This window comes from Jaculus jaculus, chromosome 8 (assembly GCF_020740685.1).
Source record: "Jaculus jaculus isolate mJacJac1 chromosome 8, mJacJac1.mat.Y.cur, whole genome shotgun sequence".
NCBI lineage: Eukaryota > Metazoa > Chordata > Mammalia > Rodentia > Dipodidae > Jaculus > Jaculus jaculus.
The window spans coordinates 116,358,647-116,371,590 of NC_059109.1; the positions used below are offsets into that span (position 1 = coordinate 116,358,647).

Here is a 12,944-nt window from a genome sequence, read left to right on the forward strand (position 1 = left end):
GAATGCATGAATGTGAAAAATAAGATGAGGACTTGCCATGCGTGTACATGGCATGTGTATGTATGGCCCAAAGCCCCATCTTCTCTGCTAAGCCAGTCTTTTTCCTTTTTCTCTCAGTCTTAGGGAAAGTTCTCAGTGCTGTGGGCAGTGCCCAGCTCCTGATGTCCCAAAAATTCCAGCAGTTCCGGGGCCTCTGTGAGCAGAACTTGGTGAGTATGACTATTCCTCCTCCCTGCAAGGCTTCCAGTCTGTGGATACCTGCCACAGCCCAGCCTGCCTCCTACAGCCCGTGTGACCCACCGTAACGTGGGGAAGCTGCTGCTCCTTCGCGGTACTAGAAAGATAGTGGTAGTATACACCAGCGCTTGACACAGGAAGGGCCAGGGTGGCCTTCCAGAAATAGAATATTGAACTTGGTATAAAACAGCTAAGCCCGACGTGGTGGTGCACACCTTTAATCCCAGCACTCGGGAGGCCCAGGTAGGAGGATCACTGTGAGTTCAAGGCCACCCTGAGACTGCATAGTGAATTCCAGGTCAGCCTGGACTAGAGCAAGATCCTACCTTGAAAGAAAGAAAGAGAGAGAGAGAGAGAGAGAGGCAGAAAGAAAGAAAGAAAGAAAGAAAGAAAGAAAGAAAGAAAGAAAGAAAGAAAGAAAGAAAGAAAGAAGAAAAGAAAAGAAAGAAGAAAAAAAAAGAAAGAAAGAAAGAAAGAAAGAGGGAAAAAAAAAGCCAAGTTAGTGGGCTCAGCTGATTTATACATAACGCATTCTGTATCCAAGAGGACACTCAAGGTAAGAACTGAGGAAACGCCATCACCAGTCTTAGTGAGTCTCCTTCCCCCTGGCCTGCCGCCTTCCCTGCTTGTGCCAAGAGCCAAGAGTCTGGAAAGCATGTCCTGGGGGGTGGTCCTGTCCAACCAGCCAAGGCAGGTGAGCCTCCAGGGTAGGAGACAACAGAGAGTGCATCCTTAGGGCAACCGAGGGAACAGGAGAATGGAAAGAAAACAACATGGATTCTATGATCGAACCCACCTGGGAGTGCATCTGCCTTTTCCTGCCTCGCTGGGAAACACTAGCCATGATGGGTTTCATCCCTGTAAGATGACAACCAAGGCCTGCTGTGGCTGGCATATGCATGGGCCTATGTCTTCCTTACCACGGCGCTATGGTGGTAGTCTTGGTGACGGCCACAGTTCACATGTATATGCAAATCCCACTCTGGTGATAAGACTTTCCTGGAATCCCTGCCCTTGGCACTGGCACTGCCCAGAGCTGACCTCATGCACTTAAATCCTGACCTGCACACTGACAACCATCAAGCAGGACTTGGCCTCAGAGGTCCCTACCCAGTGCCAGTGGGCCAGGGTATCATGCATGGTGGAGGGGTGGGTAGGACAGACTTCTGCCTTGCTGGTCCACTGACCCCTGTCTGCCCCACAGAACCCTGACGCCAACCCCCGTCCAACAGCCCAGGACCTAGCCGGGTTCTGGGACCTGCTGCAGCTGTCCATCGAGGACATCAGCATGAAGTTTGATGAGCTCTACCACCTCAAGGCCAACAGCTGGCAGCTGGTGGAGACCCCCGAGAAGAGGAAGGTGAGCATGGAGCAGTGCGGAGGGGAAGTCCAGGGACAAATTCCTGGTCGGCAATAACGCTGCCCACATCGGTCAGTGCTGCTTGGCTCCCTTCTCCGTGTGTCGTCTTGAGCTGGGGCTCACGTCCATCACTGCGCGGGGTCCATGCCTGGCACCTGTCCAGCATGCTGCTCGCTGTGTAGAGGCTGCCTGTGAAGCATGCCATCCTGCCCTGCATGTCTAGAAAAGGGGTCCTGGGAAAGAAAAGACTCACCCATGGTCACAAACACTAGTAAAGTGGCCCTTTTGCTGGGGCCCTACTGCCAAGGGACACTGGGGCCTGGTCTCAGTGCCACCTCCTCATGGCAGCCACACTTCCCTGAGGCCCAGGTGGCCTCCCGTCCAGCAGTGGGACCTAGTGGCCTGTCATGGTCGAGTGTGGCCCTGGTGAGTTCTCTCAGCCTAGGACAGCATGTGAAATGTGACCAGTGAGTTGAAAGCCATAAGTTTAAGTCACTGCTCTCACTGGGCAACTCAGGCTAGACTCTGCCTGAGTCTCGGGTTCCCGATGGCTCAAAACCGGGGTGGGAACAAGTGATCTATCCATCCTCTTCTGCTAGAACATTCTAGGATGCTAAGCTTGCTTTTTGCTCCTATGCCTTGTGCTAAACCCACGATCATCGCTTCTGTGGCTTCCTGGATCCAGTGTGTATTGCTTGTGCCTAGTGCAGGGTGGCAGGGAGGGGTGGCACCAGCTGCCAGCATATAGTGGAAGGTAGTGCCGCACAAGGCGTGGCACCTTTATTTTATTTTTGTTCCCTCCTCACTGTCTCACTAAAGGAAGAGAAGAAACCACCCCCTCCGGTCCCGAAGAAGCCAGCCAAATCCAAGGCGGCGGTGAGCCGCGACAAGGCCTCAGACGCGGGGGACAAGCAGCGTCAGGAGGCCAGAAAGAGACTCCTGGCAGCCAAGCGGGCAGCGTCTGTGCGGCAGAACTCAGCCACAGAGAGCGCAGACAGCATCGAGATCTACGTTCCTGAGGCCCAGACCCGGCTCTGAGGCCATCAAGGAGGAAGCAAGATATTTTAAATCATTAAAAACCACAAATGAAAAGAAAAAAAAAAAAAACTTAATGCGAATGGAACGACATTCTCTCAACCTTTAGTATGGTTCTCTCTAGAGACCCTGAGCCAACTTTCAAATTGACGCATTCAAGGGCTCACAATTTGGCTTTTTTTGGGTCCCTCCAAGCTTTAGGTTATGAAGACTTCTCACACACACACACAAACACACAAAAAAAAAAGTCAACAGAAACCACAAAGCTAGAACCTTTTTTTCCCTTGGGCTGGCCGTGGCGGACAGACAGCTGGACTTCGGCAGCCCTCGGCCCAGCTCCAGATGCAGTCTTTTTACTTGTTCTGTCTGATGAGAACTTAAACTAGCTTGTTTACAAGACGACGACAGTCCAAGGGCAGCCTTGGGCTCCTGCCATGTCCCTCCTTTCCCGGCTACCCACTCTGACCTTGGAGTTTCATTCTCATGTTTTTCTTTTCCCTCCAGAGCTCACACAGGGGTCACCATCATGGCCAGAGGCTTTCTGGTTCACAGCCCTTTCGGGTTGAGGGCTCAGAGAACAGAGAGATGGACATATGCATCCTTCCCTCCCCTAACCCTCCCCACCAAGTGCTCACACAGGGTCACCCGCGCACACAGGTGAGGCGCCCTCCCTCCATTGCCAGCCTAGGCAGTGTGAGGCCAGGCTCGCCTCGGAGCAGATGAGGAAGGTGCTGGTCCTTGGGGGAAGTGAGAAGAAGCTATGGTTACCAAGCTGCAGACTCCAGCCCTTTTCTTCTCGCCAGCCCCTTCTTCCTTCTCAAAAGAAAATTTAGGACTCAGAGTGGCTTCCAAGGGGTTGTCTGTCCTCAGCCGCACCTTGGTCCAGTGCCCAGGGGCAGGTGGCGGTGTCTGTACGTATGTGTACATATGCACATAGACCTTAGAGTGTATATTTAACAAACGCCCATCTGCTCACCCATGCCCACCAGTGCCAGTGCCACCAGCTCGCGGGGCACCTGGCAGGAGGCGGGTGTGTGAATAGCATATATTTTTACATGTACTATATCTAGGTGTGTGTATAAGTGTGTGTAAAAATATATACCTTGTGTGTAAGCAGCCCCCTCCCCCCCCCCCCGTTTTTTCTTTTTTGTTGCCCTCCCATCCCCTTCGGCCCAGCCTCTTGAGTTTTAAAATTCTGTTGTAATTTTTATCCAATTTTCCTCTCTCTCCTAACCCCCTACTTCCAATCCCAGGGTGTCCTGAGCCCTGAGCTGCAAAGGCCCGGGTCTGTAGAGCGAGGTGGGGAGGGTAAGAAAGGGGCAGGCCACCTGGCAGGGGCAGGACCCAGCAGACAGTTCATCATACCAGGGGCTGTTCGATACTGTGCATACGACTTTAGGGCATTGGGGACATCCTCTTGTCTGGCGCATGCTGCAGGGGTCCCCCCCCTCCTGGTGAAGCAAAGGCCTGCTGTGGGGCTCCATTTCAGCTTGGCTGCCCCGTCTGTGACCTTGGGCAAGTCACTTGACCTCTGTGTGCCTCAACTTCCTCCTCTGTAAAATGGGGACAGTCCCTGCCCCTCCCTACCTCACAGGCATGTTGTGAGAATAAATGAGGTAACGTGTATCAAGGGCTCATGGCGTTATTGCAGTACAACTGGGCCAGGCTGGGGTAGGGAGGGTGGCAGTGGACGTGACCAGGAAACCCGGGAGACGAGCATTGGTTCACTGCAGCCCTACCCAGCACCAGCTCTGTGATTCTGCGCCAGAACTTGTCGTCAGGGAAACCAGTGCGCAGCATGTAGCCCACACTGCCTTTCAGAAATGGAGTTGCCATCACAGGAGCCAGGATGGGCAGCTAACTCACAGACCTGGATTCTTTCTGCAAGTCTTCCAGGAAGAGGGGCCCCAGTGACCCCCAGCAACTGCTGGCCGTGTTAAAGTCTTGACCATGTTTTGCACTTGGGGGTCCTTGCCCTGCTGTGCCAGGGGTGAGACCACACAGGTTGCCTGTAAAAAGACAGACAGTTAAGACGGATGAATCCAAGTCCACGATGGGGCAGAGAACACCCAATGAGGTGGCGGGAACCAGGGTTGCACCACCCGGCCCAGTCTGGCCGGGAAGGAACCTTTTGCTCGGGATGGGAAGGATGCATGGATATTGACCAGCTTGGGGAGTGGGGAAAGGAACACTGCAGGCAAGAGGCCCAGCAGATGCCACCCCCAGGAGGTAGAAAATGCTGTTGTGAAGGTTCTTGGGCCAGGCTCTGGAACTACATACACACCCAAGATACCTGTGACCTCAGGCCCAGCAACACACAGATCCCACCTTCCTCAGCTGGATCCCAACATCCCTTTGTTACGGTGACAACATCAGTGATCATGGGTGGCTCTTGTTAGCTTACTGCCCTTCCTGAACCTGCTGGAGGTAACTTGAAGGGTGAGTGAGTAGTTTCCTGGTATGTTGGCCCAAGGTCACATTTCTGCATCCAGCATTGAGTCAGCTGTGCAAAGGTACAAGGAAGAGGCTGAGCTGGACGTCAGGGCCACAGGCCAGCCAGCAGCCCTGCTGTACTCTGATAGGTCTTGACCGGAGGTTGGACTCAGCCCTTCATATCCTGTGCTTAGCTGATAGGCCTTGAGGGTGGGGGTGGGCCCCCGAGCCCTTCAGAGAGCCTCAGGGTTTAGCTGCGGCATGGGTGGGCCTTGAGTGTTAGATATGGCCTTGAGGAAGGTTGCAGCTCTTAGTATCAGAAGTAAAAGGGACCTGGAGAGATGGCTCAGTGGTTAAGGTGCTTCCCTGCAAAGCCTAAGGACCCAGTTCGATTTCCCAGTACCCACGTAAAGCCAGGTACACAAAGTGGCGCATGCAGCTGGAATTCATCTGCAGCAACTGAAGGTCCCTAGTGTACCCATTCTGTCTTTCTGTCTGTCTCCTCTCTACTTATAAATAAATACATTTTTAAAAAAAGAAAGAAAGAAAGAAGAGGGCTAGAGAGACGGCTTAGCAGTTAAGCGCTTGTCTAAGGACCCCAGTTCAAGGCTCGATTCCCCAGGACCCATGTTAGCCAGATGCACAAAGGGATGCACATGTCTGGAGTTCATTTGCAGTGGCTGGAAGCCCTGGCGCACCCATATTCTCTCTCTCTCTCTCTCTCTCTCTCTCTTTCTCTCTCTGCATCTTTCTCTCTGTCACTCTCAAATAAATTAAAAAAATTAAAAAGTAGAAAGGGCTGGAAAAACAGCTGCACTGTTAAGGCACTTGCCTACAAAACCTAACCACCCGGGCTCGATTCCCTAGTACCCACATAAAGCCAGATGCACAAAGTGATGACACATGCACCTAGAGTTAGTTTAAGTAGAGCCAGGCCTGGAGGCATAGGCCTTTAATCCCAGCACCCAAGAGGCAGAGGTAGGAGGATCACTGTGAGTTTGAGGCCACACTGAGACTATATAATGAATTCCAGGTCAGCCTGGACTAGACTGAGACCCTACCTCGAAGAAAGAAAAAAAAAGGTGAAAGAATTGGATCTGCCCACCATCTTGGTATCTCTGGCCCAACTCCACCCCTGCTCAGGAGGTGTGGAAGGTTCTGCCTTGGCCGCTATGGAAAGAACCATAGGAAGGACACTGAATGCCCTGTAAGCTGGAGATGGGTGTCAGTTGAGGATGGATCTGTGGACTTCACCTGGCAAGAGTGGCAGGACCTGGGTGCTGTTTGGAGCATCTTCTACTAGGATGTAAGGCTAGAGAACAGCCTAATGTTCTTTTGTTTTGTTTGGTTGGTTTTTGGTTTTTGTTCTGGTTTTTGGTTTTTCGAGGTAGAGTCTCACTCCAGCCTCAAACTCACAGCGATCCTCCTACCTCTGCCTTCCAAGAGCTGGGGTTAAAGGCATGCGCCACCATGCCTGGCTCAACCTGGTGTTCTTGAGGGACTGCTTAACCAAACTTGAGTTGATCTTTAAGTTGCATCATGAATTTGAGCCTTGGCACATAACAGAAGACTCGGTCTGGAGCATCCCAAGTGCTCATGGAGTAGTACCCTGCCCTGACTAAGACCAGCTGGTCAACAGAGACACTTGTGATAAGTGGGAGTCACCAACAGCAGTACATCAAATAAAGAGGTTTTTTTTGAGTCAAGTCCAAATGACTGGCTTTTTTTTTTTTTTTTATGGCAGAGAGATTTGGCATGCCAGGGCCTCCAGCCAGTGCAATTGAACTCCAGATGTGTGTGCCACTTTCTGTGCATATGCGACCTTGTGTACTTGAGTCACTTTTTCCATCTGGCTTATGTGGGACCTGAAGAGCCGAACATGAGTCCTTAGACTTTGCAGGCAAGTGCCTTAACCGCTAAGCCATCTCTCCATCCCCCACTTTTTTTTTTTTCGAGGTAGAGTCTCGCTCTAGCCCAGCCTGACCTAGAATTCACTATGTAGTCTCAGGGTGGCCTTGAACAGCAATCTTCCTACCTCTGCCTCCTGAGCACTGGGATTAAAGGCATTTAGCACAACGCCCAGTTTAAATGAAGAGATTTTGTTGTTGTTGTCATTTTGTTTTGTTTTTTGTTTTTCGAGGTAGGGTCTCACTCTAGCCCAAGCTGACCTGGAATTCACTGTGGAGTCTCAGGGTGGCCTCGAACTCACAGCGATCCTCCTACCTCTGCCTCCCAGTGCTGGGATTAAAGGTGTACGCCACCACACCTGGCCGAATGAAGAGATTTTTTTAAGTTGGTGAAACATTTCATATGAGCACAAACCATATTTTATTTTGTTTTGTTTTGTTTTTTTTCTCTTTTCAAGGTAGAGTTTCACTCTAGTCCAGAAAGACTATGTAGTCTCAGGCTGGCCTCGAACTCATGGTGATCCTCGTGCCTCTGCCGTCCGCGTGCTGGGATTAAAGACATGCGCCCACAAACCATATCTTAGATCAGAATATAAATGGTGAAAGCTACTCAGGAGGGCTTCCTCAGCACACCCCCCACGGCAGAATGTGCTACTTGTCCATAGTGATCCTGACAGGATGCTGCCTGGAGCACCTGACAGTATCAGTGGAACTGAGGAGGCCCTCTCGCAGCCTGAGCAACTTAATCTCCATGAAACGACACAGAGTTGATGATTTTGTATTTTATTTTCCTTTTTTCGAAGTAGTGTCTCACTCTATCCCAGGCTGACGTGGAATTTACTATGTAGTCTCAGGGTGGCCTTGAACTCACAGTAGTCCTCCTACCTCTGCCTCCCAAGTGCTGGGATTAAAGGAGCCATGATGCCTGGTTTGCTTATTCATTTATTTATTTATTTATTTAGAGAGAAAGAAAGAGGCAGATAGAGAGAAAGAGAATGGGCATGCCAGGGCTTCCAGTCACTGCAAACAAACTCCAGATGCATGTGCCACCATGTGTATCTGGTTTATGTGGACACTGAGAAATTGAACCAGGGTCCTTGGGCTTTGCAGGCCAGTGCCTTAACCACAGAGACATCTCTCTAGCCCTCAGAGTTGATGGTTTTGGATCAATATCTTAAACCAGCAAAATACCCATGTACACAAAGGCAATATTGCTGACACAGAAAGAAGTTTCATATGCTTAAATAATTTAACTCAGTGAGTCTCACACACACACGTGACATGAAAATAAAGAAGGAAAGGGATTATTAAGGAAGACAAAGACTTATTGGGATTGAGAAGAAAATAAGAGAAAACAATTGAGGAGTAAATATGATAGATGAAATTATGAAAAATAAAATAAGGGGCCTGGAGAGATTACTCCGTGGTTAAGGCACTTACCTGTAAAGCCAAATGACCAGTGTTTGATTCCCCAGTACCCCACATAAAGCCAGATGCACAAAGTGGCACGTGTCTGGTGTCTGTTTGCAGGGCTGGAAGCCCTGGGCACACCCATTCTTTCCCGCTCTTGCTCACTCTCTCTCTCTCTCCCTATCTATCTATCTATCTATCTATCTATCTATCTATCTATCTCTCTCCTGGATGTGGCGGTACATGCTTTTAATCCCAGCATTTGGGAGGCTGAGGTAAGAGGAACACTGTGAGTTCAAGGCCAGCCTGAGACTCCATAGTGAATTCCAGGCAAGCCTGGGCTAGAAAGAGACCCTACCTTGAAAAACCAAAAAATAAAATAAGGGTGGCTGGGGAGATGGCTCCGCAGTTAAAGGCATTTTCTTACAAAGCCTGTGACCTAAGTTCGAATCCTTGGTTCCCACATAAAGCCAGGTGCAAAAGGTGGTTCAAGATTTTGGCATTCCTTTGCAGAGGGAAGCAAGAGGCCCTGGCACAGGCATGTGTGAGAGGGAAATTACCCCACATGTTCGCCCTCCTATCTGCAGCGGATGCTGCAGAGCTGGAATTACTCAGGTGTGTGTGTTCAAGTCCCGCCTCTTCTGGAGGCTGCACTCAGGTATGATGACTTCTTCCAGATTCAGCCCCAGACCCAAAATAAAGAGCTTGGCTGTTCACGAGGCTTTTGGTGGGCTTTTTCCTCTTTTCCAGCTCCTAGGCTGTTCATCTCTCAGCAGCTGAGGTTTTTGCCTTCCCGTCCCAGCAGCTGGCATCTGCTAAGCAGCTGGGGTGGGAAAGGATACACATGGGCCCTTGGACCATGTGGACGTCCCCACTCCTCACCCTTTGGTTCTCAGAGTACCCTCCCCTGCCATTCCCCCTTCTTTGGTCCAAGGGCTCTCCCTCACCCCTCCTGACTTCTGAATAAATAAAACAATTCACAAAAATAATACTTTTGGGGGCTGGAGAGATGGCTTAGTGGTTGAGGCACTTGCTTATGAAGCTTAAGTGCCCAGGTTCAATTCCCCAGTACCCACATAAACCAGATGCACATGGTGATGCATGCATCTGGAATTCGTTTGTAGTGGCTCCTCTCACTCTGTCTGTTTCTCTCTCATAAATAACTAAAAATTAAAAAAAAAATAATACTCCTTCTCAGCCTGTTTTATTTCAATTCTTTAAGCAGATGCCAGCTTGGTTTTGGGGTTTGCATTTAAACCCTCAAAATGAGTCCCATCTCATGTGTGTACACACATGTGCAAATAAAAATAAAATAGCAGGGTGTGGTGGTGCATTGCTTTAATACCAGCACTCTGGAGGCAGACGTAGGAGGATTGCTGTGAGTTTGAGGCCACCCTGAGACTTCATAGTGAATTCCACGTCAGCATGGACTAGAATGAGACCCTACCTCGGAAAAAAAAAGGAGGGGGCTGGAGGAATGGCTTAGGGGTTAAGACATTTGCCTACAAAGCCAAAGGACCCAGGTTCAATTTCTCAGGACCCACATTAGCCAGGTGCACAAGGGGTACATGCGTCTGGAGTTTGTTTGCAGTGGCTGGAGGCTCATTCTTTCTCTCTATCCCTCTTTCTCTGTCAAATAAATAAATAAAAATAAAATATTAAAAAACAAAAAACAACAGGGACTGGAGAGATGGCTTAGCGGTTAAGGCATTTGCCTGCAAAGCCAAAGGATCCCGGTTTGAGTCTCCAGGACCCACATAAACCACAAAGGGGCGCATGCATCTGAATTTCATTTGCAGTGGCTGGAGGCCCTGGTGTGCCCAATCTCTCCCTCTCTCTGTCTCTTTCTTGCTCTCTCAAATACCTAAGTAAAGTCTGGGGGAAGGGAGGGAATTACCATGGGATTTTTTTATAATCATGGAAAATGCTAATAAAATTTTTTAAAAAAAGAAGTAAATGAAATGGAGATCTGTTGCACACCAGAAAATAAATAAATAAATAATAAAGTTTAACAAAAAAGGGCAGAAGAGATGGCTCTGTGGTTAGGTTAAGGTACTTGCCAGCAAAGCCTAACGACACAGGTCCAATTCCTCAGTACCCACATAAAGCCAGATGCACATAGTGGCGCATGCACCTAGAGTTCGTCTGTAGTGATTAGAGTTCATCTGTAGTGGTTAGAGGCCATGGTGTGCCCATTCTCTCTGACTATCTTCTACCTCTCTCTCCTTGCAAATAAGTAAATAAAAATATTTTTAGAAGGCCAGGTGTGGTGATGTATGCCTTTAATCCCAGCACTTGGAAGGCAGAGGTAGGAGGATTGCCATGAGTTCAAGGCCACCCTGAGACTACATGGTGAATTCCAAATTCCAAGTCAGCCTGAGCTACAGTGAGACCCTACTTCAAACCGTCCCCCCAAAATAGAGACACACACACACATATATGAGAGAGCAAGAGAGAGACAAAGGGAGAGAGAGAATGGGCACGCCAGGGCCTCCAGCCACTGCAAATGAAATTCAGATGCATGTGCCCCTTTGTGGTTTATGTGGGTCCTGGAGAGTCAAACCAGGATCCTTTGGCTTTGCAAGCAAATATATATATATATATGTAGGCATTTTTAGCATTCTGGAAGTCAAGGCTGTGAGTGAAGGACACCACAAGATTACATAATGAATTCCAGGTCAGCCTGGGCTACAGCGAGACCCTACCTTGAAAAACAAACAAAATATTTTTTTAAAAAATACAAGGCTGGAGAGATGGCTTAGCGGTTAAATGCTTGCCTGTGAAGCCTAAGGACCCAGTTTGAGGCTCAATTCCCCAGGACCCACGTAAACCAGATGTACAAGGGGATGCACGCGTCTGGAGTTCGTTTGCAGTAGGTGGAGGCCCTGGTGAGCCTATTCTCTCCCTCCCTCTCTCCCTCTCTCTCTCTCTCTCTCTCTCTCTCTCTCTCTCTCTCTCAAATAAATAGATAAAATGTTTTAAAATAAAACAATATTAGCCAGCCACTTACTTCTTTTTCTTTTGCACTGCTGGCCCCCATGCATGCTAAGAAGGTGTTCTACCTCTAAGCTCTACCCTTAGCTCTAGCAGCATTACTCACAATAGACAAACAGTGAAGGCAACTTAAGTATCCTCCCAAAGGCAAATATGCAAAATATGGCATGTGCATATAATAAAATATTGCTCAGCCTTAAAAAGGAAGAAAATGGCTGGGTGTGGAAAACCCAGCACTCAGAAAGCTGAGGTAGAAGGATCATCACCAGGAGTTGAAGGCCAGCCAGGGCTAGAGAATGAGTTCCAGGTCACTGTGGGCTAGAGTGGGGCCCACCTCAAAAAAAGGGGGAGGGGATATGATGAAGAATAGAGTTTCAAAGGGGGAAGTGGGGGAAGGGAGGGCATTACATTGGGATATTTTTATAATCATGGAAATTGTTAATTAAAAAAAATGTTTTAAAGAAAAAAGGAAGAAAATGGGGGCTGGAGATGTATTAGTGGCACAGCACTTGTCTAAAATATTTTTTGTGGGGGCTGGAGAGATGGCTTAGCAGTTAAGGCATTTGCCTGCAAAGCCAAAGGACCCAGGTTCGATTCCCTAGGACCCACAATAGCCAGATGCACAAGGGGATGCACACGTCTAGAGTTTGTTTGCAGTGGCTGGAGGCCCTGACAGGCCCATTGTCTCTCTTCCTCTTCCTCTGTCAAATAAATAAATAAAATATTTTGTGAAAAAAAATATTTTTTGTGAGCCAGGCCCTGAATCCAGCCCTAAGGATAAATAAATGAGTAAATAAGCTGGTGGTGGCACATGCCTTTAATCCCAACACTTGGGAGGCAGAGATAAAAAGATTGCTATAGAGGCTAGAGAGAAGGTTAGGGGTTAAGGTGTTTGCCTGCAAAGTCAAAGGATCCCGGTTCAATTCTCCAGGACCCATGTAAGTCAGATGCACAAGAGGGCAAATGCATCTGGAGTTCATTTGCAGTAGCTGGAGGCCCTGGCGTGCCCATTTTTTTTCTCTCTCTCTCTATCTTCCTCTTTCAAATAAATAAATAAGAAGACTGCTATGATTCTGAGACTACAGAGTGAGTTCCAGGTCAGCCTGGGCTACAATGAGACCCTACCTTGCAAAATAAAAACAAAAACAACTAAAGATAAATAAAAATAATTCATTTATTTAAAGACAAGATCTCGGGCTAAGGAGATGGCTTTAGTGGTTAAGGCACTTGCCTGCAAAGCTAAAGGACCCAGGTTCGATTCCCTAGGACCCAAGTAAACCAAATACACTAGGTGGCGCGTGTGTCTGGAGTAAGTTTGCAGTGGCTAGAGGACCTGGTGCGCCTGTTCTCTCTATCTGCCTCTTTCTGTCTCTCACAAATAAAAATAAATAAATAAAACTTTTAAAAAAGACAAGATCTCACTGTAGCTCAGTGGCCAGAAAGTGGCTTGAAAGTCACTCTAGCCCAAGCTGGCCTTGAACTCACTGCTATCCTCCTACCTCAGCCTCCTGAGTGCTGGGATTAAAGGCATGAGCCACCATGCTCAGCCTGGAAGGTTACTTGTAAAA

General features: G+C 48.7%; 1 protein-coding gene across 6 annotated transcripts in view; it reads left to right on the plus strand.

Moving 5' to 3' along the window:
• Nucleotides 1-4,258, plus strand: part of Dlgap4 (DLG associated protein 4) — a 143,510-nt gene extending 139,252 nt beyond the window's left edge. For 5 of the 6 annotated variants that reach the window (XM_004666659.2, XM_045155898.1, XM_004666658.3 and 2 more), the window contains 3 exons: nucleotides 118-209; nucleotides 1,442-1,597; nucleotides 2,417-4,258. In XM_004666659.2, coding sequence (XP_004666716.2) covers nucleotides 118-209; nucleotides 1,442-1,597; nucleotides 2,417-2,635 — 467 coding nt within the window. In that variant the 3' untranslated portion in view covers nucleotides 2,636-4,258. Of the gene's footprint in view, nucleotides 1-117; nucleotides 210-1,441; nucleotides 1,669-2,416 lie in introns of all 6 variants that reach the window. The other variant, XM_045155899.1, reaches the window with a different exon arrangement.
• The last annotated feature ends 8,686 nt before the right edge of the window (nucleotides 4,259-12,944 follow it).